The following is a 26,153-nucleotide window of genomic DNA, read 5'->3' as shown; positions in this document are numbered from 1 at the left end:
CGGTCTAGGTGGCAGAAGCTCTTGAGCAGGGGTCAGCAAACCTTTTCAGCAGGGGGCCGGCCCATTGTCCCTCAGACCTTGTGGGGGGCCAGACTATATTTTGAAGGGGGGGGAATGAACAAATTCCTATGCCCCATAAATAACCCAGAGATGCATTTTAAATAAAAGGACACATTCTACTCATGTAAAAACACACTGATTCCTGGACCGTCCACAGGCCAGATTTAGAAGGTCCCTGCTCCTGCCAACCTAGCAGTTCGAAAGCACGTCAAAGTGCAAGTAGATAAATAGGTACCACTCTGGCGGGAAGGTAAACAGCATTTCCGTGTGCTGCTTTGGTTCACCAGAAGCGGCTTAGTCATGCTGGCCACATGACCTGGAAGCTGTATGCCGGCTCCCTCGGCCAATAAAGCAAGATGAGCGCTGCAACCCCAGAGTCGGCCACGACTGGACCTAATGGTCAGGGGTCCCTTTACCTTTACCTTTAAGACGACATACATTAAAAACTTCCCTGTATAGTACCTCGGTTTAAGAACAGCCTTGTTTATGAACTATTCGGTTTAGGAACTCTGCAAAACCGGAAGTAGTGTCCCGGTTTGTGAACTTTACCGTGGTCTAAGAACAGAAGCCGAACGGTGGAAGGGCACCAGCGGTGGGAGGCCTCATTAGGGAAAGCACCCCTCAGTTTAAGAACGGTTTCAGTTTAAGAATGGACTTCAGGAACGGATTAAGTTTGTATACTGAGACACCCCTGTATTGTTAAATATGACAATACAGTGCTAAAGCTTTTCAAGCTTCACAAACCTCTGCTTTAAGTATTATAGCCTTAAAAAATTATTAAGGTTTATAGAGAAAAATACAAAGTTTAATATCTCCCCCCTTTTTTTAACCAAACCAAGACTTTTATCTAGATACAATAAAAACACAAAAAGTCGGGGGTGGGGGGAGAGAAAGAAAAAGAAATAAACAAATAAGAGTAGAAAAGAGGTAAAAAGAGAAAGATAGAAAAATGAGATTCAGAAAATATAGTACTTTCAATTCTTTATATGTCTTCTTTAAGTTTTATAGCCTGATGAGAAGCTTTGGGGAACTCTAAACGGGCACGGGTGCAAAAACAAAACAAAACAAAAAACAGGCATCCTGTCTCCTATTTTGCTTTAGTTTAGATCGTATCCTAGCTCAACAGCTCTTTATATGCACAGCTCAAATACATATATTTAGCTTCTCCGTTGTTCAAGAGGTTGAGGAGCTGGCCTGCAGGGCAAGAATAAGATTAGAGTGGCTTCAGCCTGTTAACAGGACAGAGGATAATCCTTGTTGCATAATAGCTTTAGGAAATCCTGTGTTCTAATTGGTTGAAACATTTGTTTCCAGAGCCTAGTACTGCAGCATCAGCTGGAGACTGTTTATTTACTGAAGGAAGCCACAAATAGCAAGATTGGCCCTACAGGAATATTAGCATTTGGGCATCCATGATGTATGTGAAGATCCTTCATGCTCCACGCCCCGCCTCCCCTGGGTTGGAAGAGTAAGAGGCATGGAAAGATGTAGAATAGAATAGATTTTATTGCATTAGCCGTGTGGCCATAGCATAATATACATAGAAATAACAACATAAAATGGGGATGGGGAGGTAAAAGTAGATATCGTCCTGGGCGATGTCTTATGACTAATTTTAACAAGTTTGTTTTATATTAACAGCACACGTAAGAGAAAGCCACAGTTCCTCTGCTCAGTCTTACTCCACACCCACTAGTGTTTGGACTTGTATGGAAAGCAAAGTCCTACACATCATTCATATCACAGACATGTTTCATCATTGCTAGAATACTACTCTTTTCTTCCTGAGAGTAATGCTGGTTGCTGTGGCTGTTCATACGTGTGTCCCTTATAGGACTGTTGGGAAGATCACTGAAATAATGCATACCCTCCAACATTTCTCTGATGAAAATAGGGATGTCATTAATAATAATAATAATAGTAATAATACCCCGCATATTTAGGCACTAGGCAAAAACGCTCCTCTTTAACTAGGTCTTGGGCTGATTGACATCCAACGCCCTTTGTGACCCGCCTTGAGACCTGCAGGAATAGGACAGTATACAAATTTTAACAACAACAACAACAACAACAACAACAACAACAACAACAACAACATGACTGGGATGCCCCAGCCACTCTGGGCAGATTCCAACATATATAAAAACATAATATGACATTAAACCTTAAAAAAAACTTCCCAGTACAGGGATGCCTTCAGATGTCTTCTAAAGGTTGCATAGTTACAGTACTTATCTCCTAATGTGCCTGAAGCACTTTGTCCATATAAGAAAAGGGCAATGCATAAAATTACCGTAGCATTCATTTAGTGTGTTCTAAGCAAGTTACACAGTCTCTCAATAATCTTAAATACTGACCTACCTTATAGAGTTGTTGCTGTTGTTAAAATCTGCATACTGCCCTATACCTGCTGGTCTCAGGGCAGTTCACAACATAAAATTGCAAAATAAAAACACAAAATACATTTACAAAAAACAAGAGCAACTCAATAATCCCTCCTCAACACACTTTTAACAGACGTTGGGTGTCATTGGTTGTTTAAATATTTCTGTTGCAGAGAGAAGGCTGACAGGAAGAATTACTTGCAGTGCTGTGGACAGGGCCAGCCCAATACATTTTGGCACCTGAGGCGAACCACAAAATGGCATCCCCACCCCTGGCCAGGGAAGAAGGGGTGAGGGAAGATCTACATCAGGAACAAGGGTGGGATACAGCTGAGAAGGCAGCAGATCCAACCTGGAAGGAGCTCGCCACAGCCATCACTACCACTGTGGAAGTGGACAAAGCATTCCTTGGAGGCCAGATCTGCTGCCCCTGTTCATTCTGCCGCCTGAGGCAGCTGCCTCACCTTGCCTCATGGGTGGGCCAGGCCTGGCTGCGAACCTTTATTATCAAGCAATCCCCACTGAAATAACCACAGAGCCCAATGAATAGTCCAAACAGCAGAGGGCAGTGTGCAGGTGCTGGCACATTTGTTCATTATAATTTTTCTTTTTCAGATTGGGAGTTGAGGCTGCAATCCTAAACACGCTGAGATCAACAGGAATTGATTTTATATTTAGACCTGCATGTAGAAATTCATACAGAATGCCAGTTTTATTTTTGTATTTGCTCCCAGTGTTATAAATATATGCCACTGTAACTGTCTGCATGCTTTTACTGGTACATATTTCTGGCACAGAAAGCAGAAAAACCTTCTGCCTAGAGACACATGGTGGGAAGTTTCTGCTTAACTGTTCAAGTCATACAGTTTAATGGAGGTGTTGAGCACTATGAGGTGCTTAATCGGTGCTGGGAGCGGGAAACTTTGGAAGAGAGTGGTTTAGGCCATGCAGCATAATTCCGCTAATATTTCCTCAGGAGTAAATCCACTGGGATGTGCCACAGTGCCAACTATTGTCCACACCTGAAATATGTTATTGAAACAGGCAATAAGTGTTTTTTATTCATTTGTTTTTTGCTACATTAAGGAAACCTGATGTCCACGGAAGTCAACCACACTTTGAAGGCCCATTTTCTTCCATACTCTGGGCATTGCAGCTCAACGATGCCCTTCACCCTCGACAAGCGAGGTCAAATTTAGCCTTATCCAAAAGCGTTCTCTATAAATATAGTCCAGGCTCAGAACACGGAGGCAGCTAGGCCCCGCCAATAGATTCAGAGGCACTAAGGTCCTCATGGCCATATCAGATGGACAGATGTTTTTGCAGAAGATATTGCCATTCTGCAGAACTCGGGAAGGTATCGTATTTTTCACTCTATAAGACTCACCAGACCACAAGACGCACCTAGTTTTTGGAGGAGGAAAACAAGAAAAAAAATATTCTGAATCTCAGAAGCCAGAACAGCAAGAGGGATCGCTGCGCAGTGAAAGCAGCAATCCCTCTTGCTGTTCTGGCTTCTGGGATAGCTGTGCAGCCTGCATTCGCTCCATAAGACGCACACACATTTCCCCTTACTTTTTAGGAGGGGAAAAGTGAGTCTTATAGAGCAAAAAATATGGTATTTTTTTCTCTCCTGCAGTTTTGAAAAAGAAATAATCATTTGAGCTATCAACTGATGCTTATTTTGCCTTAAATAAACAGGCACGAACATTAATGGCGCTATGAGGTGCTCGATGCGCCAGTTCTCATGCTGCATATGTTGTCCCCATATGCCGAAGACAGTCCTTCTTTCCTGATCCTTGTCACTGGTAAATCCTCCTCCTTTGTTTCTGCCTTTTGGGGATACCTCATTAAAACCTTATTAGTGTGAGTTGCTCAAGTTGTCATTCATCAGGGCTCAGCTGCCTCTCAGTATATCCTAGAAGTTAAATTTCTAAGTGGAGGGAGTGGATTATCCTCTCTCCAGAGCACACCCATATTAAGCGGATGTGCACAAACACAAAGGCATCATGCAATGGTGTGCAGACTGCCGTTTCATACAGTGCAATTAACAGGGATGTATTTTGAAAGCATGCTGTAGGACAATTATGGTTTTTTTAAAAATAAGCTCCTCTTCATTTACGGAGATACCAGGGCAGTATTCAGGAGGTACAGGCAAAACACAACACACAGAAATTCACGATAACAACAAGCAAAGCTCCTTGTTGTCATAAGAGCAACTTAAAACTGGCCAAATAAAATCTGATGAGGAGATATCCTTCACACAGAAATATCCCTTAGAACAGAAATCACAAGAAATGTTGCTTTCAGGAAAAGTAACCGGGTAACAACTGTTTTTAAAGTCACATTTTCTACTCTCCTGTTTTCATTTAATAAGCTTTGAGAGCCCTGAAAATAAATGTGTTGTTTCTGGTGGTTGGCAACGGATTCAAAAATTCTCTACTTTGCTAGGCTGATTTATTGTGCCACATACGGTCTGTAATAATAGGTAAGTTGATGGTTACTTCCTTGCAGCTGTGAAACTACCTTTGTTGTCTCATGTCCTCCATCTTTTCTAGTGGAAACGGTACCACTGATATTCTTGTCCAAGTAGCAGATGGCACTGCCCTTTATTTCTCCCTCTCTTTGCTTGCCAGAGCATGGGGCACTGGATTTCAATTGACTCACAGTGGTCTCCTCAGGAGTAGGGAAACAGCCGGTGAAATTCCAAGTCCCCTGCTTGGGAATTTGAGCCTGTCTCCCTTCCTACTCTCCCAGGCACCTTAACAACCAGTCTTATATCCCAGTGGGTCTGAGCAACAGGGGGAAACAGCAGGCCTTGAAGTGTGTCCAGAAACTAGAACTGCCTAGACATCCAATTCCAGACCCTCCAAGTGTCCCTGTTTTCCAGGGACAGTCCTGGATTTACAGAAGTCATCCCTTAGGACATCCCTAATTTCATCGGAGAAATGTTGGAGGGTATGGAGTTATGCAACCCCCAAGCCAAGGAGATAAGTAACTATACAACCTTCAGAAGACATCTGAAGGCAGCCCTGTATAGGGAAGTTTTTAAATGTTTAATGTTTTGTTAATTTTGGAAGCCTGGCTGGAGTAGGGTTGCCATATTTCAAAAAGTAAATACCAGGACATCCTGAAAGTTGTTGAGTTTTTTTGTGTGTGTGTGTGTGTGTGTGTTTTACAATAAGCACCACCTTTTGGAGATTCATTGCCATTTCAGTTCTGCCTATGAAATCCTGGTCATATTTGGGAAAATGAGGACGTATGGCAGCCCTAGGCTGGGGCAACCCAATCAGATGGGTGGGGTATAATAATTATAAAAATAAAAATATGGAATAGGAAATCCCTATTTTGCATTGGATAAATGTCAGGACAGGGAAATGTGGAGGGACAGCACTAGGCAGATCAAAATGGAAATAAAACCAAATACCAGCATCTTGGTCTATGCAAGATGACATACCGGTAGCAAAACTAACTCTCAACAGTCACCTCTGGCATTGGCAGCTTCTGGCAGCAGTTGCAGATGGAGGTGGTCAAGAGAAAAGGATGTTGGCACATAACTTGTTTTAGGAGCCTTTTACCCTGGTGGGTTACGGTGGGCAAGTGGCTCTGTCCAGCAAATAGAATGAATGCTACCCAGCCAGGAAAATGGCCAGGGGCAAGAAGATGCAGGTGGCCATGGCAAGGAGAGGGTGGGCTGTCAAGGTGCCAGACAGCAGCTTTTCCTCAACATATGCACTGGGAATTGGATGCGACTCCTTTACCTGTAGGGAATGGAGGACAAGGCACTGGGAAATCCTTAAGTGACAGGCTCGGTGAGGGAGCACAACTGTGCCACAATCCATATTTTCTGTTTCATCAGCTCTGTCGTCACCACAGTCTCTAGTTTCCAAGAGCAGTGAAGTAGACTTCTCTGCTTCTCACTCTCATTTTGCTGAATAGTAGGACTCCATTAAGTGCTATGGTCACATTCAGTATTATTCCTGGATTTCCGTGTCTCTGATAGCAAATGGGTTGCCCAGAAATTGCAAGTGGGTTATTGGTGACAGCTGTTGTTATTTCAAAAAATCTGCTTTTCCATTAAAATATATCTGAATCAAATATGGCCTGGCATTTTTGTGCCAGTGGTGATGTGTGGATGCTGTGAAAGTTTTGTGTGAACAAAGAGCAGCAATTCCACAAAACATCTAGAAGCATCTTGTCATTATCAACTGCAACTGCGGAAGAAAATGAAGAGTAGCCCATGTGGCTTTTTTTGCATAGTTTTCCATTTTCACTTTTATATGATGTCTTATTGGCAGCATTCCCCTCATTAATAATCTCCAGTTAGGTTTATTGACACCCCCCCCCCAATTTTCTGTTGACTCTTAGCTGCTGGTTGCCAGTCTGAAAAGCTAGCTGCCATTTTTTTATTTTTTGCAAAAGCCTGTTCTTTGGCAATGTTTTTCCCAAATGCATTTCCTTCCTTGTAGAAGACTAGGCTGCTTTACTTCCACTATTAAGTGCTCTTCAGCTGTGTTTCAAACTATCTCTTTCCACCGGTCTTCTCAGATTGTCCTTGACCAGGTCCTCTAGAAGGAATCTTAGTTCTGTTGAATCTCTTGTTTATCTTGATACCCACAACTTAGAAATGCCAGTGATTAAGGAACATATAAAATGCCTTGAACAAGCTTGCCATTATAAAGTCACATCATTCTCCCACCCCTCCCTGTCCCCCTTAATAGCCAGAACCCAAGGTGTGCTTTAATTCCACACACCCATGAGGGCGTTGTGCTTGTGCTTCTGCAACATCAGCCCACTGTGTCGTATCACAGCAGGTTTAAAGGGGAAAGCAGCCCCCAAGAGTGCCTTGCTGGCTGCACAGCCAGTGTTCACAACGTGCCAGGATTTAATGATGATGATAACAAAATATGACACTGGTGGAATGCTCTCCCCAAGGAGGCTCACCTGGTACCTTCATGGCTGGTGACAGTGTTTCTCTTCAACCAGGCATTTGGCTGATTAGCATTCTATGACCTTTGAAATATGCCTGTGGGAGGCGGCTGGTTATTGGTTTGCTTTGGCTTTATTATGCATTGTGCATTTTTATTTTGTATGTTTATGTTGCAAACCGCCCTGTGACCTACAATTGAGTGGTGGAATACAAACTTAATAGTAGTAGTAGTAGTAGAAGTAGTAAATGTAAAGGGACCCCTGACCATTAGGTCCAGTTGTGGCCGACTCTGGGGTTGTGGTGCTCATCTCGCTTTATTGGCCAAGGGAGCTGGCATACAGCTTCCGGGTCATGTGACCAGCAGGACTAAGCTGTTTCTGGCGAACCAGAGCAGCGCACGGAAACGCTGTTTACCTTCCCGCCGGAGTGGTACCTATTTATCTACTTGCACTTTGATGTGCTTTTGAACTGCTAGGTTGGCAGGAGTGGGACCGAACAACGGGAGCTCACCCCGTCGTGGGGATTCAAACCGCCGACCTTCTGATCAGCAGGTCCTAGGCTCTGTGGTTTAACCCACAGCGCCACCTGCGTCCCTCAGTAGTAGTAGTAATATGCAATCTTTCAAGAACAAGCCTTTCCTGCAGTGGCTCCGTTTGTGGAATGCTCTCTCCAGCGAGATTCACCTCTTCATTATACAGTTTTAGGGGCCAAGCAAAAACATTCCTTTTCAACCAGGACTTTGGGTGATTTAATAACCATCTGCCTTTAAAGTGTGTTTGTGGGAGTGCTATTGTTTTACTGTTTTCATTTTAACTATTTATTTGTGCTTTTACCTTGTATTTCTATCTTGTGAACCGCCCTGAGATCTTGTAACAAAGTGCTGTATATAAATCTAAAATAATAATAATAAAAACAATGGGGCTGGGGTCTTTTCTGTATCCACCCAAACTCGAAAACAGCTGTTCCCAATTAGCTCAGTACTGTAGAACACCCCCTTCCCCCCCCCCAAAAAAAGTCAAGCCATGGACCCTCTACTTTTGAAAATGTTGATATCTCTATGGTAGTATCTGTTACACCACAGACACCATAGGTGGGCTCAGGGCTGGATTTAGGATTGATGAGGCCCTAAGCTACTGAAGGTAATGGGGCCCTTTATATGCCCAGCTGTCCTTTGTGAACAGCAAATTGTTGTTGTTTTTTGTGTTGAATATAATAATAATAATAATAATAATAATAATAATAATAATAATTTTTATTTATATCCCGCCCTCCCCAGCCGAAGCTGGACTCAGGGCGGCTAACAACAATCATATATGCTATATGGTAATTTATGGACCTAATAAGTATCTAAAGCCATTGGCCACTGTTGCTGTATGTAGGTTTTATTTTATTTGTTTTTTATCTTATATTTTGGGAATGTACATCCAGTTTTTTTCCTTTAATTTTTTTGGGGGGTCCCCAAGAGAGTGGGGCCCTAAGCTATAGCTTGTTTAGCTTATAGGTAAATCCTGCACTGTGTGGGCTACACCCATTGGAAACCACTGATCTAAATATTTATTCGTTGGCTTAGGAACAGTTCCGTTCTGCAAGGGGGCAGCGGCAGCAGCAAGTCTCCATGCACAGAACACTTCTCGTAACCAGACAGGTAGGGCAGGTGCCCGACCTTTGCGTTTGCCTACACTGGGGAACAATTTTTTCCCCCATTTTCTGTTGCATGAGATTTTTCAACTGTTCATATATGTTCTTTCAATGCTGATTTCAAATCTGAAATCAATTTTCGCGTACATGCTATAGTTATCTTGCAATTTCATATTTACCCTGGGGAATAAGTGGACACCGACGCGTTGATCCTAACCACACGGTAATTATTGTTCTGCAAACTTAATTTTTCTTTATTTTTATGTAGTTTTGCAACCTAAAAATTTGTATTTTTCAGATCGGACCATCAAGTAGACAAAAAGCGCTATCAGGTAGGGAGAAGCGAGACCAAAGGAGTAGAAAAGCACAACACACACCCGCGCATGCGCTCTCCACAGCGCGTCCCACTCTCCCTCCTTCCCTTCCCGGCGCCGCTCGCTACTGCGCATGCGAGGGCAAGGCGGCGGCGTCGCCGTCGTCCTGGGCGTGGCGCGCTCTGACGCCCGCCCTCAGGCTGCTGGGGTCGCGCGGCTGCCGCTATTAGTAGACCTGCGCGCCTCTCCCGTGAAGCATTCGCCGTCAGGGCTCAGGGAGGCGGGTCGGCCTTCGTCCTTTCGCTGCTCCCCCCCCCCCGTAAACCCCCGGGAGTAGCTCCTGCTCGTCCGCACCATGGAGGCGCAGAAGGTGAGCGGGTTTGAGGGGCTGGTCGTGGTGGGCGTCGTCGTCTTGTGCAGGAGCTCTTCCCACCGCTCTGGTTTCTGAGGGAAAAGAGGCGCCTTTTCCCCTCAGGAGGAGAAAGGGGGACTCCCCCCCCCACCCCGCGAGTGTCTGGAGGAGTCTTTCAGACGACTGTGGTGGATATCTCCCCCCCCCCCGTTTTTTGTTTTTACGCGGAACCCCTAACGCGTGCAAAATGCTCGTGGGAACGCGGCAGCCGCGGGTGGCTTGCAAAAATAATGGAATTGCCATGGTTGTTGCTGTCTGCGAGTATATACGCGCGCTCACGCCCCAGCAATGCAAGCTGCCGGGCTTCCTTGTCGTTGCACCTTGCAGGCTAAGCAAGCAAGCCCCGTGGATGGTGTCCGAGGCGGGCGGATTGTGCATGCAGGGAAAGGGGAGGGTGTGAATGAGTGGCGTGTCGTCGCCGGGTTGCCTCTGTCTTGTTAGCCCTCTTTCCCAACCCCCCCCCCCGCTTTCTTCGGCTTTCCCACGCCTTTCGGGGACCCTATTTTATCCTCCTTGACCTGAAATGCGGGGAACCACCTCTTTTAAAAGCTGTTTGTTTTGAACCCTGCAAATGTCGTGGCGTTTCCCTGCACAGCAGTACCTTTTTTCTTTCTTTCTTTCTTTCTCTCCCCCCCCCCGCACTTCTTTGTCTTTTTTTTTTTTTTTTGGCTTAACAAAGAGTTCCGGTGATTACAACAGCTTGCTCAGCGTTTTTGTGGCTTTTCAGTTGATCCCAATAAAAGGCATGATGTCAACTGTTTTCCCTTCTTGCTACCGTTATGTTCAGCGTGCTAAGTTAATAAGGATGCATAGGATTGCGGTGCTAGACTGCCATCCTAAATCCATTGACTACATAGTAGGCCGTGCTGAATTTACTCTTGAGTAAACACGGTTGGACTACAAAGTCTGTGTGCGCTTGAACACAGTAAGGTTTCTGAGTTAGGTTGCCAATCTCCTCCTGCTGCCTGTCTCTTCTTCTTTTTTCTTAAAAAACTGAAGAGTGATGCAAAGTTTTTCTTCCACTAAACAGGGAGAAAATAATTACGCATTATAACTTGCAAAAAGTATTCAAATAAAGTTGGATTAGAATTCTCAAAATATGCATCTGTGTCAGTACATATGAATCATAAAATATTTGTCAACAGTGTCACTTTTTTTGAGTTTACTGACATGCATGAGCCATGAGCAATTTAAATGGAACTGCTTATTAGTTAAGATGACTTAATTATTTTAGTGGAATATCATTTTATTCTTGGTGGCTTCCCCAGTTTCATGGAGCAGCACATAGGAAGTACTTTTGTAATACTTCCATGTGATTTACCGTAAGTAAACCTCTGAGGTTCATTTTTTAAATACAACCTTTTGGGTAGTTGGTGACAATGTGAAGGTTCTGGAGGAGGAAACGAGGGACTAATCAGTCACTATTTGTCAGTTTAATTTGTTTTTGTTTTTTGAAAAAGCAGCATACAAATATTTCACGTATGGCTGCAATCCTGTACTCACTACCTGGAAGTAAACTCAGTGGAACAGAATTCTGAGTTGGCATGCATAGGACTGAACTGTAATTTGACCTGTTATTTTAATATACTGGGTAAGAAAATGAGATAGGAAGTACTGGTTCTAATTTCACTTCTCGCATGAATTAATTTATGACCCTAAAGCAGAAGTCGCCAATGTGTTGCCCTCTAGATGTTGTTGAACTACAATTCCCATCATTCCTGATCATCAGATGTGTTGACTGAGTCTGATTAGTTGTATTCAAAAACATTTGCAGGGGCCAGTATTGACAACCCCTGCCTTAAAGTACTTGTTAAACACTTTTCAATATTAAATAGGACTTTCTCTAATTTCCCAAGCATTCCACTCATATGTTCTGTCCTACAGTAAGGGCCATTCACCTTGCATTTCATTTAAACCATTGGCAAGAAATGCAGGCTGTAGCTGTTCTGAGGCTGTGTAACCAAAACATTCATATTTGGATGCGTGACTTGAAATCTGTGGGTTAACAAGGTATTGTAAACTTAAACCCAGAATATTGGGTTTGCACTGAAAATTGGCTGTAACCTCATTACAGATAAATCTTCCCAAACATACAACGTATAATGAGGATAACATTCTTATTTGGGGGGTAAGTGAATCCCAAGTAGGACATAAACAGCTGGCTGTCTCTTTATTGAATAGAATTTTAGTTTACTTTTTAGGGTAAAAGTCCTCACAAAGGAAATCACAGCACACTGTGAAATACAAAACAGACCTTCAAAACAGTAAAGATTCAATACATGAAACATTAAAACAACAAATAGTTATATTGGAATAGCAGCAGGTACAGCCTCAGGTAAAAGCATACAGGGTGAACTAACATTAACCAAAGGCAGACCAGAATGAATATTGTTAAAATCCCCCTAAAGGTCAGCAAAGGGGGGCTATATAGACTTCTGGTGAAAGGACACACCAAAGGGTTACTAGTGTTTTGTGCAGATTATTTAAGCAGTGTTTTAAAGCACATAACTAAATACGTATTGTCTTGTACTTGATCTATCTGAGCCACTCTGGGAGCCTTTTAGCTGAAGAGGAGGGTAAGAATTTTCAAATGTTAAAGTGAATTTTGGTGGCTGGAAAAAGTGGTGGTTGACATCCTCTCTATTCCCACATCGGTTTGCTCTGTAGTATGAACAACTACTCTAAATTTATTTGCATCCTATTACAGGGATTTGCTTTGTAGTAAGAACTTAATATATGCTGCTTGAAGTTTGTTGGAAAGAGTAAGTGGATGTAGACTGGATTGGCAGGGGGATGACTCCTGAAACATCTAATTGTCTAATTTTGTTTAGTTCTGAACCATTCAGTACCGAGATGCTTTACTCTGCCTCTTCAAGAAGGAAAGGGGGAAGTAGGGGAAAGAGCAGTTAGATATATCAGCAACCTTTCTGGTAAATGAATCTGCTTATGTTGCCTTCAACCATCTGACATAGGCTGGGGAATATATGTGGATCACTTCATAACCTACTCTATGAATATTTAGACAGTTCACCTGAAATCTCTAATACTGGATTCTTCATAATACTTGTTCAACTATACAGCACTGGCTTAATTTTTTTCTCTTGATTGATCATGATTGTTCATCCAGTAGAGTAATTGTGGTGTTGGCTATTCTACCTTGTACACAGGAGAAAACATCTCAAAGTGGCACCATCCTTTTAAAGTCATAGAAAAGGTTAAAATTCCTGTGCTGCTAGGCTCTGTATAGGATGCTGTTTCCTTCCTACCAATGGTGTAACACACTTAACCACACATCATAGTAGATCTTGTAGTGATTATGTACTTAAATAAAACATGTTTCCTAGCTGTTGCTGTGTTTGGCCAACAAAGAGTGCAATATGTACAGAGAGCACAAAATTGATGGTTATTGTCTTAGATCAAGAGGTGGAAGAGAGCCCGATACTTTGGGATAAAGAAAAATACTCAATTGCTAATCCATTTATACTTGATACATCATCAAACTGTAATTTAGAAAGGATTGAACTATTTGTATGATAGTCTTGGAAACACACAGTGCATTAAATGTCTACTCTGATTCCCTTTGACCCAGAGGCTTTATGAGACAAATAACTATAGCTGTGTGGGGTAGATTTTGTGAGAGTTGAGTTGCGCAGTGAAGGAGACCATTGCATATATAATCCTACAAAATCTTTTTAAATCTCATGTTTATATGTGAATATGCTGACCTGATAAAGTAGGACAGTGTGCTAGGCAACAGAAGAAACTCCTATTAATAATTCAGTATAAAGCAAGTTGAGCAAGGTTAAATGTGTGCATCTAGAGGAAGAAATATGCTACCATCAGACCACTGGAAGAGGATGTAACTTGGGAATTGCCCAGGTAAAAGCATAGTTACATTAAGTGAGTTGCTGTCTGATACTAGCTGCATGACTTTCTATACTGTAAAAATATTGGTTGTTTCTGTATTCCAGTTAATGTGGAAATTGGCCACAACTCTAGTTTTTTGTTCTGAAGTGATCATGAATATATGGATTAATTTTAAGACTTGGTTAATATTTAGTATGAATAATTAGAATTAGAACCTAGACTGGTCCTATGTACAGAGGTTGATGTCTGGTTTTTCAAATGAATTTATTGGTTCTCTTACTAGCATAATGCATGAGTAGTAGTAGATATATCCAGAGGTAATCGTTTTCTTCTCAAACTGTCAAGAGGGAACTGGACACTCTTAACTTGTGGCTCCTTGTATTTAGAACACATAACTTCAGTGCTAATCTAGCTAGTAAAATATTGCTGGATCTATTTAAGAGAATATGAACAATATGCTTATAATGCTGTACATTTTGTTATAAAAATTTGTTTTACTGCATGTATGAAAATGACAAATTAGCCCACTTTCTGCTTAAGTAGCACTTAAGTGTAGGATTTCCATCTGTTTTTCACAGTAAACCAGCATTGAAATTTAATAAGTTGTTCTTCATTGTCTACTTTCATTTGATGAAGTTCATCTTCTAATTTAAGCTTCATTCTCAAACCTTGTTTAGGGTGAGACAGTTGGTAAGTGAAAATAACACAACATGGTATGTTTGTATTTTAGGAGTTGACTGTGCAATGAACTGTCTTGTCACCTTTCAAATAGAAATCTTTGCCCTCAAATTAGCTATTGCTTCTCTGTATATGGATATAAAACTATTTCTATGTTGCAAGACTAAATGGGTTCTAATAAATCCAAATAAGAACAGATGAGCATGTTCTGACTTGCACAAACTGACAGCTATGCTTATAGGATCTAAGGCTTAACCTAAGAGGTATATAGACCTGTAATATCACTTAGATCACCTGGGGAAATTCTGCTACTGGTTCTGCACCCTGTAGGATATAATATGCCAGTGACCCAAAAATGGCCATCTTCCACAGTTGCCACTGTACAGTGGTACCTTGGGTTAAGTACTTAATTCGTTCTGGAGGTCTGTTCTTGACCTGAAACTGTTCTTAACCTGAAGCACCACTTTAGCTAATGGGGCCTCCTGCTGCTGCCGCACCGCCAGAGCACAATTTCTGTTCTCATCCTGAAGCAAAGTTCTTAACCCGAGGTACTATTTCTGGGTTAGCAGAGTCTGTAACCTGAAGTGTATGTAACCTGAAGCGTATGTAACCCAAGGTACCACTGTATTGTGGAATTCCCTTGTCTCCAACATACATGCAGCAACAACTGTCGGTTGCTTCAGAAGTCTTGTAAAAGCACATCGGGTTGCTCCAGGCTTTCCCTGACGCTTAATATTGGTCCCTGTCTTTCTTTGTCTGAATTCACTGACTTCTTGCTTTTGTGTTTATATGCCTTTATATTACTAGTTATGTGCCACATTTGTTCTAATAATACATTTTTATGTTCTATGGTGCTTAGAGATTTTTAAAATATTAAGCAGTTTATAAATGCTTTTAAATTTAAAAAGGTCTTGACTGAATCATTTGCAAAAAACAAACAAGTCAATAACTCTGAATAGTATTGGTTCCAATTACATCTGACTATGGTAGCTATTAAGCCACTTGCTATTAAACATGCAAGTCTGTCTGACCTCACCAGTGTTGCTGCATTGAAGCAAACAGTTTTTCCCATTGTTTTTGTTAAACATTACAAACAATAAATGTAACCAAATGAAATTATTTCAGTTACAGGCTTGTATAGTGCAAAAGCACAGTACAGAAGCAAGAAGGGTATATATACCAAAGTAATATGACCTTGCATATATTAATTAAATTTACTCTTATAATTTTAGGAAGCTCTCCAGAGGATTATCTCCACATTGGCCCACAAAAATGATGAAATCCAAAACTTCATTGAAACTCTAAATCACACTTTAAAAGGTGTACAGGTAGGTTGTAGAGCTCATTGCATTCAAAGCTGAAAGGGCTTCTCTAAACAGTGTCGTTTTCTTTAATACTGCAATTGCAAAGCATATAGGCCAAGGGCCAAATCTAGATAATGGCTGTGCAAGTCATGTGAGTTTATTCATGGGTACACATCCTTATTCTTTGAAGCTAGTGAGCTGCACTGTCAGCATGCCTCACATTAAAGTCTTTTTTTCTGTGGTGGTTCTTGCGTTGCTTTTAAACTGGGTGAAGTGGCTTCAAAACTTTTCCCAGCCTTGCTCAGTTGGTAGAGCACAAAAATCTTAGTCTCAGGGCCATGGTTTCAAGTCCCACATTGGGCAAAATGTTTCCTGCCTTGCAGGGGTTGGACTTGATGACCATTGAGTGTCCCTTCCAACTCTCCAGTTCTGTGGTTATATCTGAGGATAACCCCATGCACACTTCCCAAAGTCCCTTGAAGAAGGGCAAGAGGATACAAATGCACTAAATATGTAAATGAGGCAATTGTATTATTGGAGCAAGCACCAAGATTTTCCTTTTATATCAAGCAGTTTAGAAAATTAAAAATTAAATTTAAATGCCTCTTACTAAAATGTGTGTGTGTGTGTGTATGCAAAATGTGTCAAAATAAATTAATTCAATAATACTGCTAAGTCAAGTGGTTTCCCAGCTGTCGTTAGACTACAACTCCCCATCATCCCTAACCACTGGTCCTGCTAGCTAGGGATGATGGGTGTTGTAGTTCAACAACAGCCGGGGACCCAAGTGTGATAGTGATTTCTTTGGGCCAGGATGACTAAAGAAAAAGTGCAAGCCTGTGACTGTTACTATATGTATTGATATTGATCTGCAGTATCCTTAATTTTATTATTATATTAAGGAAATGGAAGTACGCTACTGTGATAAGAACAAGGTTCTATGATGCTTATTACATTTTATAGTTTCTGCCGAAGAAATAGACGAAATCTGACAGCACAACTCATAACTGAAATTTTGTTTACAGGCTAATTCTTCCAATGTAATTGCTGAGTTGGATGAGGAGTTTGATGGCTTATATGCAATACTTGACGAGATGAAGGAGAGCATGTCAACTAGTATCAAGCAAGAACAAGCTCATAAAAGCCAAGAACTTCAGGTAATTAGGTTTCTGATGATTTTGTAGTAGAACTCTCAAGCTCTGTCAGAATAGGGAAATGTGCGCTAATTAAATTAGTAGACTGTCACTTAATTAGCTTTGCACGCAGCACAAGTTTGCTTTCTAAAACACTTTAAATTCTGTAAGCTTGTGCAAGCATTTCAGTCGCTTTGCAGTCACTAGTACTTCTGTAAAAGTAGGTTGCGTTTTGAATGTTGACATGCAAATGACCACACAACCCCTCTCAGTTCTTTGGAATTCCTGGAGCACTCTAAGTGAGGATTACTTCACATGCCTTGGTGCATGCCTCTTCCTATTAGACTCCTGGAGTTTTTAATTCTACCAACAAGCACAGATAGCAACCTTAAAAATTGACTTTCAGGTTTGGCCCTGTGTGCCTTGCATGAAAGACTTGTCAGCTACATGTAGGCAGCAAGAATGTGTAACTCTTGTTTCTTTAGTTGCTGGGCTACAAAACAGGACTCTGAATTCAAGCTTTGTGGCAGACTTAAAAAATGAAGAAAAATGCTAGCTAATAGGCATAGTGTACAGAATGCTTTCTGTTTGAATGTACATGGTTTATACACGTATTTTTAACATCTCAATCAAATTATTTTGGCTGATGCCGCATTATCCTTGAAGGAAAATACAGCAATGACCAAAGCAGCCAACAACACTAAGTTGCCAATATTAGATTGTATAAAGCCTTTCTCTGTACCAAACGTGCTTAAAACCCCTTTGTCAGCACATTAATTAAATGAAATAGAAGCCAGTAGGCTTGGATAGCTTGCACAGTTCAGTTTTCATATATGAAAAGCAGTTACACTTTCCAGACTTCTGATTAGCACTTATGCTTTAAGAGTTTGATATGAGACTTAAATTGATTGCATCCAGTTCTGTTCTTTGAGTTGAGTTTTACACATGTAACCTATCCAGGGAGGTAGTTGTCTTCAATCTGCTCCGTGTAATGTTTAATTTTTGGAGCAAATTGATTCAGATGCTTAGTTGCCTAGATTTCCTTAACTATTTTTATGTGTCATGCTAAAATACTCATTTCCCATGTTTCAATAAAATATGTGACAAACCACAGAAGGCAGAAAACAAAACAAACTGCTTAGAACTTTTTGGAAAAAGCATATTGGAGTCCAGTATTTTCCTGCAATAGTGGTTAAACAAAACTGTCCCAAGGCTGTCCAGAAAGGACACTCTTCAGTTTTTTACATGGAGCAGCATTGCTCTAATATATAGGCTGGGCAGAAAGTGAGGAAAGGAGGTTTCCCTAATGTCTCCAACTTATTTTTGAATGGATTCAGAGATTTGGAGATTTATGGACACAGGGCTGGAAGTCCAAGTATGGCCAGCAGATGGAAGTACAGTATGGAATTAGTAAATGTGATATTAATTTGGGCTGCTCTTGCTCCTCATGTCTACAGCTTCACTGTGTGTGTAAAACAGTATTGGAAACATGGCATCTGACTTCTCTTTGTAATCCTGGCAATCTGTGAGGCCTCATACCGAAGGAGAATTGGAATGTGCTTGTACTAGCTAAGAATCATCAAATATTAGAATTGGAAGGGACCACAAGGGTCATTTAGTCCCGCCCATGGCAATGCAGGAATCTTTTGCCCAACGTGGGGCTCAAACCCACAACCCTGAGATTAAGCTCTTCCAACTGAATTATCCCAGCTGTTCCTGGTAGAGCAAAATTTTTCATGGTTTGCAAGTATCCACAGTTGTTGTGCTGTGTTAGTCATCGTAGCTGATTCTTTCACCCTGTTCCTTGAAAGAATTCTACCTTCTTCTGACAGCTTAAAGCTTATCACACAGTAAAACATGCTAAATGTATACAAAGTTAGTTAGTTCAACTTGATCATGGAATTTTGGTATAATTCAGAATCTCGGTGTACCAGATGCTGTCAAATAACTTCACCTCTTAAATCACTGGTGCACATGTGGCTTTTGACAATACAGATACAGCAGCTGACCTGTCTCTCCAGTGATGAATATACAGTATTTGAAATATTAAAACACACCAACAGCATCTGGTTTGATCAGGGCAGTCCCAACAAACATGAGCAACAAGACTTCGACACGGAATTCATAGGCCACACTGAATTAAATTTCCACGTTGTAAATTAAAATGTTTGCAATATATTATTATTTGATATACACAGTTAATATATTTAATTAAATCTGTTAATGGTGTGTTTAAATATCCTTTAAATTCTTAAACAAGTTTAATGCACAAACAGATTTATGCACTTTCGGTAACAATGCATGACACTCCACCCCCCCAAGCTTTCAATATGATTTTTATTGAATGTTGCCGAGGGCACCAAAAAAGTCCTCATGGGCCATGAGCTGGACCACCCTGGGTTAGATAGTAAAATGTCTGGTAATCTCACCATGCAAGGAAAAATAACTCTGCTTCGTGAATTGCCAAGACTTTCAGATAGTTGGAAACCTTGTTTGTCAATACTGTACTGTTGTATTGAGCAACATGACATGGAACCTTAATATTGTATGCCTATACTGTCACCTAATAGCCTATGACACCCCCTGAACCTTATAGTCGCGTATCCAGCACCACGTAAGGGAGTAAAGACACTGGGATCTAAAACTGTGAAAACTCAAGAACAGGCATTCTAAAACACACTTCTTCAGAATTAAGAGCCACTTCTCCAGCCTACACTTGGTGCACTTCCTGGAGTAGATCACACCTTTTATCGAGCCTCACTCTTCATAGGCTAAGATAAACAGCTGTGTTACCTTGAACTTGGCATGCCAAAGTACATAGTACTCAGCCGGGAGTGTCTTTTTATGTTCATATGTTTATGGGGTGGGTGGGGAATAAACCTGTGTGGGTGTGCAACTGATTGCAGAGGCCTGAGGGAGCTGAGTTCCATAGAGAGAACTGTCTTATTTTCCTCTGCCAGAAAGGTTCTCCCCCCCCAATACTGCATGTTAGTTTATTTTTATTGTGTTTCATGCTAATATTTTATGTTTACACTCTATGCTAAATATGCCAAGGTTTGAGTTCCATAAGGGCCTCATTCATTTGCTAGTAATGGGCATCTGGAATTTTTTTTGGGGGGGGGTGTGTGGAGAGAAGATAGCCCTGTTCTCTTAATAACTCCTGCTATGGACTGGCTTACTGAACAGCTTTCTGTTATTTTCCTAGAATCAACTTAGCCAATGTAGTAATGCCCTGGAGAACTCTGAAGAACTGTTGGAATTTGCTGCTCGTTCACTGGACATAAAGGACCCTGAGGAATTTTCAAAGGTATAAAAGTGTGCCTGACATGAAGAAGAAAAGGAGAGATGCTATTTAATTGCATGCCATTTGCCTGCAACTACTTACAGATTGTGTAGTAAACATTGTGGAGGACTTGTTGTGGAGCTGATTAGAAGCTCTGGAGTGATCAACGTTACCTTCTGAGCGTTTCAAGTACATGTATTCAGACTACCCCAGGATAATAGTAGTATTCTGATTACTGGTTTTGTAATCAGTAGGTAGTAGTTTTCATGAATGAAATGAGAACTATAGGGTGTGTTTGAGGAGTGGGAGGAGAAGTTATATTGTACAGTGGTATCTTCGTTTGTGAACTTAATCTGTTCCGGAAGTCTGTTCGTACACCAAAAACGTTCTTAAACTGAGGTGCACTTTCCCCAATGAGACTTCCTGCCACCGGTGTCCTTCCACCAGTCGGCTTCTGTTCGTCTTCCGGGACAAAGTTCGCTAGCTGTAACACCTACTTCTGGTTTTTGTAGAGTGCGTTGCCCGAATCATTCGTTAACAGGACTGTTCTCAGACCGAGGTACGACTGTACAGCCAAAAGTGCTTTGCTTGTGGAACTGTTTAGTTGGATACTGCCCATAAGCTAACACCCATAGAAACTGAATTGGTCTTTGCAATTATAGTTCAGAGAATTTTAAGAGTGCTCAGTTGCTAAAAAAAAATAACAGGAAAATTAAGATGACAAAATGCTTGCATAATTTTATTAGGTACCTGCAGAGAATTACGTCTGTTTATTCACATACTTGATAGAAAATCTATACACAGCAAGCATGTTGTGCTCAATATTGGTAGGTCATCAGTATTGTCTCTGCTATATGGTTGGATCTGGAGAAACACTGGTAGAAGGGAGTGACTTTTTTTGCCGCACCCCTTCCCAGCAGCCCTCTGCCTACCCTACCAGGATCAGGGAACCTTCATGAATGGAGTGGGCTTGGGGGAGGAGGAATCCCCCAAATTAGGCAGAGCCATCTTCTGTGACTGTGTTCTCCACTCTTGGAAGGTGCCCCTGCCTGATATTTTTGATGGTTCTCAAAACAGCAGAACCTTCTGACCTTAGGGAGAAGGCCCCTTCTGGCATTTCTGTAGATCCAGCTAATAAAATGATTGACTAACTGCTAAATGGGAATATAGTAGGCAAAATAATCTACTTTTAGAAACACAAACTTGGCAATGCATTAACTTGCCTCTGTGTGTTAAATAGATTTATTACGTTGGCTTTGCCAGTCAGTGCATCATGCCTCCAGCTGATGTGCATTAGCTATGCTACATTGACTCCGGACCATGTTTCTTGTAGATTGGTTGGAAAGGAAGCTGAATGATCCAATCAAGGGCAGGCAATGCTTAAACTGATACAGTATATGAAAGAATTCCAAACAATCCATCAAAATCTGAATTTGTTCTGCTCTTTGTGTTGAAGGGCTGCATTTGAACTTTGTTTTTATACTTTTAACAAGCTCATCTGAAGTTGTTTGTGTTATTTCCCTGGAAATTAAACCCAAGGCAAAAACAGAATTATAAAACTTGCTCCTCAGGTTCTGTTTGTTCACCATTAATGCCTATCCTAGTTTTTGACTAGGGTTAACTGATGCTACACTGTTTCATCACAGTTCCTTTCCATTTGTTACACCGTTTCCCCTGGACTTCATCCAGGTTCCTTGTTCTCAGTTCTTGGATTGTTTCCACCTTGCTATGCCCGACAACAAATCCTAATTATTGGATTTTTTTTTGCCCTATGTTTTTGTGCCTGCCAAACAGCCATAGATACAAAATAGCTTGGATTTGTAAACTTTTTAAATACATGTCTGCATGTTTGAAAAGTTGCTTTTCAGCCTTTTCTGTACTAGCAAGTTATTTGTGGACTATGACCAAATTATACTTGCCTGCTGTAACAAGGTTAATTTGGGCTCTCAAATAATTCTCAGGGTAGCCATTTCATACTGAGATTTTCGGAAGCAATTCTGAAAATGCCCTGGGTTGAATTGAGGGATAGGGTAGCTCAGGGAGAAAAGGATTGCTGTTGCTTTTGTGGTCAGAGTAAAGACTTATCATGAAAACGGACTTTATAATACCTTTCAATGGTCATGTATAATTGCTACTCTTCAGCCTTACCTTGTGACTATCAAAGTAAATGGTGAATAAATTTGCCATGAAAGACACTGCACTACGTATAACTGCTGAGGTGGCAGACACACAACGCTTGTTGCAGAAGACTGCATTCCCTTCCAGCTAAATTCATTATAGTAATCTCTACTTTGATCTAACAACTTTTAATTATTTATGCAATAAGCAACTTAAGCAACCATTCTGGGTGGTTGCAGGGGGACTTTGCTTAGAATATCTGCTTCTGGTTTTGTAACTTGCATTTTAATATGGTCTAGTTGGAGATAGGAGAGGAAAACATTGTGGAAGCATTTTCATTCATGGTGCAGATAGCATTGAGTTTGAGATGCAGGAAGCAACAGCTTCCCTAATTTGAAGTTAGTGATCTTGGGCAAGTTCTTGTGGTTCACAGTATCTCAGATGACAGGTGAGGATGTTTTATTTTCTGTTTTGTTCTGATTGGTCATCTTATCACCTAAGACACTGTTTGTGGTGATAACATATAAAATCTTAATACATAGTCTTTTCCTGTGTTCAGTACATAAGGAATGAAGATAAAAATGTTTGCAAAGTACCCCCGTGCCATGAAAGGGACCGCAGATCAAAATTTAAAACTCTTTATTTTTTGTTGGCAAACAGAGATGGCAATGTCCTAATTTCTACTGTATTTGTGATAGTTGTAATAGCAAACAACTTTTAAACGTATATGAAGCTGATGTTTTAGTTTCTTAATTCGGATTCTATGTTGTGTCACTTACTTGTTATACTATTTTGAAACATTAATTATCTGTGGGCCAGACAAGAAACCCTATCTAACAACATTTTGTTGCCTAGGACCAGTTGAATGATAAAACTCCCTGAATTCAAAAATTCCTTTGATCAGGGCGGTTTGTGGAAAGATATTGTGCTTAATATTCATGGAGGAGTATGGTGGAAATGGTTCAACTCTGGCACAAATCTAACACTTACTCACTACCTAATTGCTGACATGCCCAACGAAACACTCAAATGTCACTTGGCCCGATCACATTAAAAATAGAGCACAGAGATTTGATGACAGTGTCATACGGAATTAGTTTAGCGTGGCTTGTTGAAATTCTTTTTTTTTTCTTTTTTTTTTTGCTTGTTGCTGAATTTCTAATAACTTTGTATTAACAATGGCTTATGAGGCAGGTCTTCAGTGGTAAAATTCTGAGATGGTTTTGAAACCGAGCTGGACATCTGTGAGATTGATAACTCTAACTCTTTCTTGCATGTTACTGCAGATGAAACTTGCATGAAACTATTAATTACCTTCTCTCTCTTCTTCCTGATGCACCTCAAGGCTGCCAGACAGATCAAGGATAGGTACAGTACCAACTTATTTGTTTCTGTTCCTAGTCTTCCATAATTGTCGTTGAAGATTCTGGCTAAGTAATTCTTAACAGTTTTCACTTAAGATTCATGCAACTAAAATATTAAATTAAGTTTTGCATGCTGATAGGACAACACTGCTGTGTTTTGGCTTTACACTTCCTTCTCCCTGTGTGGTGTGTGAAATTTCATTCAGCGACAAAAGAACACAGGCACATTTTTAAACAAATGTGTTTGGAAGGGGAAAAAATGATTCTTAATGCTGATCCCTTAAAATAGGTGCCATTTCAAATTTAATTTGGAAGTGGCACAGGAGGCCAATGTTTGTTTTATATGGTATGTAGGCCTCACTTATGGGATATCATAACTTCTTAAGGCAACATAATTTGAGCTGGATTTTAGTTAAACAGCATGGTTACTAGAAAAATCAGAAAATGGTACACTTGTCCCTTATCTGTTCCCAAAACCATTGAAGCACGTTCACATATGTATAGTTGGAATTTGGTGCAGCCCCCAAACATCCAAAGTGCAGAAATGTAAAACTTTTCAGTTTTAACTTGTAATGCTCACCTTCGTTATTATTCTAATACCTCAGGCTAAGAATAGAGAAAGATAGGCTACATGTAAGACATAATATTTCCATGTCATACACCTGAATTATGCTCAAATTTGGGCAGGGACTGAGAAGACTTCCAGTGGCACTCAAGAACATTTCTCAGCTTTTGCTTGATAGACACTTCACTTACTATTGTGTTATACCAAGACTCCCTGCTCTTTCATATGCTCACTTTTATGTTTAAGCTTTATCATGTATGGACTCCTCTTTCTGAAATGAGTCTTGACTATTAAGGGCCAAGCCAGGCATTGGTTACTAGGAGCATGCTGCCAAGAAAACACCAGCTGATGATAGTCAACCTTATGTTAACGGGTTAGAGGCATTGTGTGCAACTTGACCATCACATTGAGCCCTTCATGCCTCTTTAGAGTGGGGTCCTGGAAACTTGCCAAGTTGCTGCTCATAGCATCAGCAGGCGTCCAGAAGTTATAAGCCTTGTGAAGCTTCCACAGAGTGGTTTTGAATGAAGCCGGGTGCCTGGGAGTGTTGCCAGTTACTCCCGATATAGGCTTGATTTCCGACACTCTATCCTTAAGATGTTGCAGGAGCAGAAGTGGATAGTTACAATGACAAACCCTCAGCATGGTAGCTTGGGTGGCTGAGAGGTCTACGGAAAATCCCCCAGCCTGAAGCCCCGCAAAAGATTTGTTCTGACTCAACTTGTCATCAGTAGTCAATCTAAATAAAGGTTTTGGTATAGTTTGGTGAAGTGCCAAGCTCCAGTATCGGCTTCACTTTTTATCTAGACATTTATCTAGACATTCGGTTGTTTTTGGCTCCTGCCTGAATGATTTTTACCTGATTTCTACCCTTTAGAGTCACAATGGCTCCAGCGTTCCGCCTGTCCTTGAAACCCAAAGTGAGTGACAACATGACGCACCTGATGGTGGACTTCTCTCAAGAAAGGCATATGCTCCAGGCTCTAAAGTTTTTGCCAGGTAAAAATAAGTCTGCGCAGCATTGAGCTCTTTGGAATACTGCTGCCGTGTTTCCAAAGAGGTGAGGAATAATCTTCCCTTTTGCTGTAAAGATGCCTATGGGTGAGAGTGAAATGCTCTCCTCCCACTTCCCACAGTGTATCGTTTTGTATATATTTAAAGTGAGAGTGGGACAAAGGTGAACACTCTCCTCACTTCACATCCAGATAGGACATATCGGCGAAGGGAGAGTGGCAGAGAGGTTGGTAGCTGTGTAGATGACAAGCAAGAAATACATTTGTAAGTTTGCAGAGTTCAACAAGAGGTGGTTAGTTGGTGGACTGTATCTGGCCCTCCAAAGGTCTTTTGTGGCCCCCATGATCCCCCCCAGATTTCTTACTTTTGAAAAAAGTAAGAATATTATTTAATATTGACTACTTCTCTGATTCCCCTGCTTTGATGCCAAAAGGTTAACTATTTCTTAATTGCTTCCATAGTTCTTGTGTTTATTGTGCACCTGAAAATCCTCCCTAAGTCTGTTCCATTTAAAACTTCATTTTTTTTTTTTAAAGCAGATTGTTCTGTGGGTCCTCTGCAGCGAACCAAAGTGATTTGGAATCCCCACCCCCCGGCTGAGTTCCCCAAATTTATTTTTAAGGTTCTTCAAATTTATTTTTCATTGAGTTATCACGAATAATGAACAAGAGAAGCAATTTGAAATAGGTGATGGGGGAGCCTTTTTGAAGGCATCCTTGAAAACTTCATTTCTCAACATGACAGCTTTGACATGCAGGTGCTGGGGTCTTGTCCATAGATTACGGCAACCCTCTGCCAGAAAAGGGCTAGCCACTCTGGGTCTAAACTCATAGCTCACAGATATAATACTGGAGCTTACTTAAGCTGCCCATCAGACTACTACTACTACTACTACTACTATTATTATTATTATTATTATTTTTATTATTATTTATTTATCTTAATTTTATTATTTATTTTTTGAATTTGTATACTGCCCTACACCTGGACGTCTCAGGGCGGTTCAAAGAACAAAATATAAAACCACAAAATATATAACCAAAATAACAACCCAATAGCCTACCCCCCCCAGCCCACATTTTAAAATCA

At 40.9% G+C, this 26,153-nt stretch overlaps 1 protein-coding gene and 1 long non-coding RNA gene across 4 annotated transcripts in view; both read left to right on the top strand.

Moving 5' to 3' along the window:
- The first annotated feature begins 9,506 nt into the window (after window positions 1-9,506).
- Window positions 9,507-26,153, top strand: part of FSD1L (fibronectin type III and SPRY domain containing 1 like) — a 33,021-nt gene continuing 16,374 nt past the window's right edge. For all 3 annotated transcript variants that reach the window (XM_081894389.1, XM_081894388.1, XM_081894387.1), the window contains exons 1-6: window positions 9,507-9,696; window positions 15,516-15,611; window positions 16,613-16,744; window positions 19,926-20,027; window positions 23,467-23,489; window positions 24,928-25,049. In XM_081894389.1, the coding sequence (XP_081750515.1) occupies window positions 9,682-9,696; window positions 15,516-15,611; window positions 16,613-16,744; window positions 19,926-20,027; window positions 23,467-23,489; window positions 24,928-25,049 (490 nt within the window). In that variant the 5' untranslated portion in view covers window positions 9,507-9,681. The remainder of the gene's footprint in view (window positions 9,697-15,515; window positions 15,612-16,612; window positions 16,745-19,925; window positions 20,028-23,466; window positions 23,490-24,927; window positions 25,050-26,153) is intronic.
- On the top strand, window positions 23,496-24,864 carry LOC309360380. Its single transcript, XR_014164078.1, has 2 exons — window positions 23,496-24,567; window positions 24,620-24,864. It is a non-coding gene; the product is annotated as an uncharacterized lncRNA (long non-coding RNA).

Source organism: Podarcis melisellensis, assembly GCF_964234715.1.
Source record: "Podarcis melisellensis genome assembly, chromosome: 17".
Taxonomy (NCBI): Eukaryota; Metazoa; Chordata; class Lepidosauria; order Squamata; family Lacertidae; genus Podarcis; species Podarcis melisellensis.
This window is presented reverse-complemented; position numbering and strand designations above follow the sequence as displayed.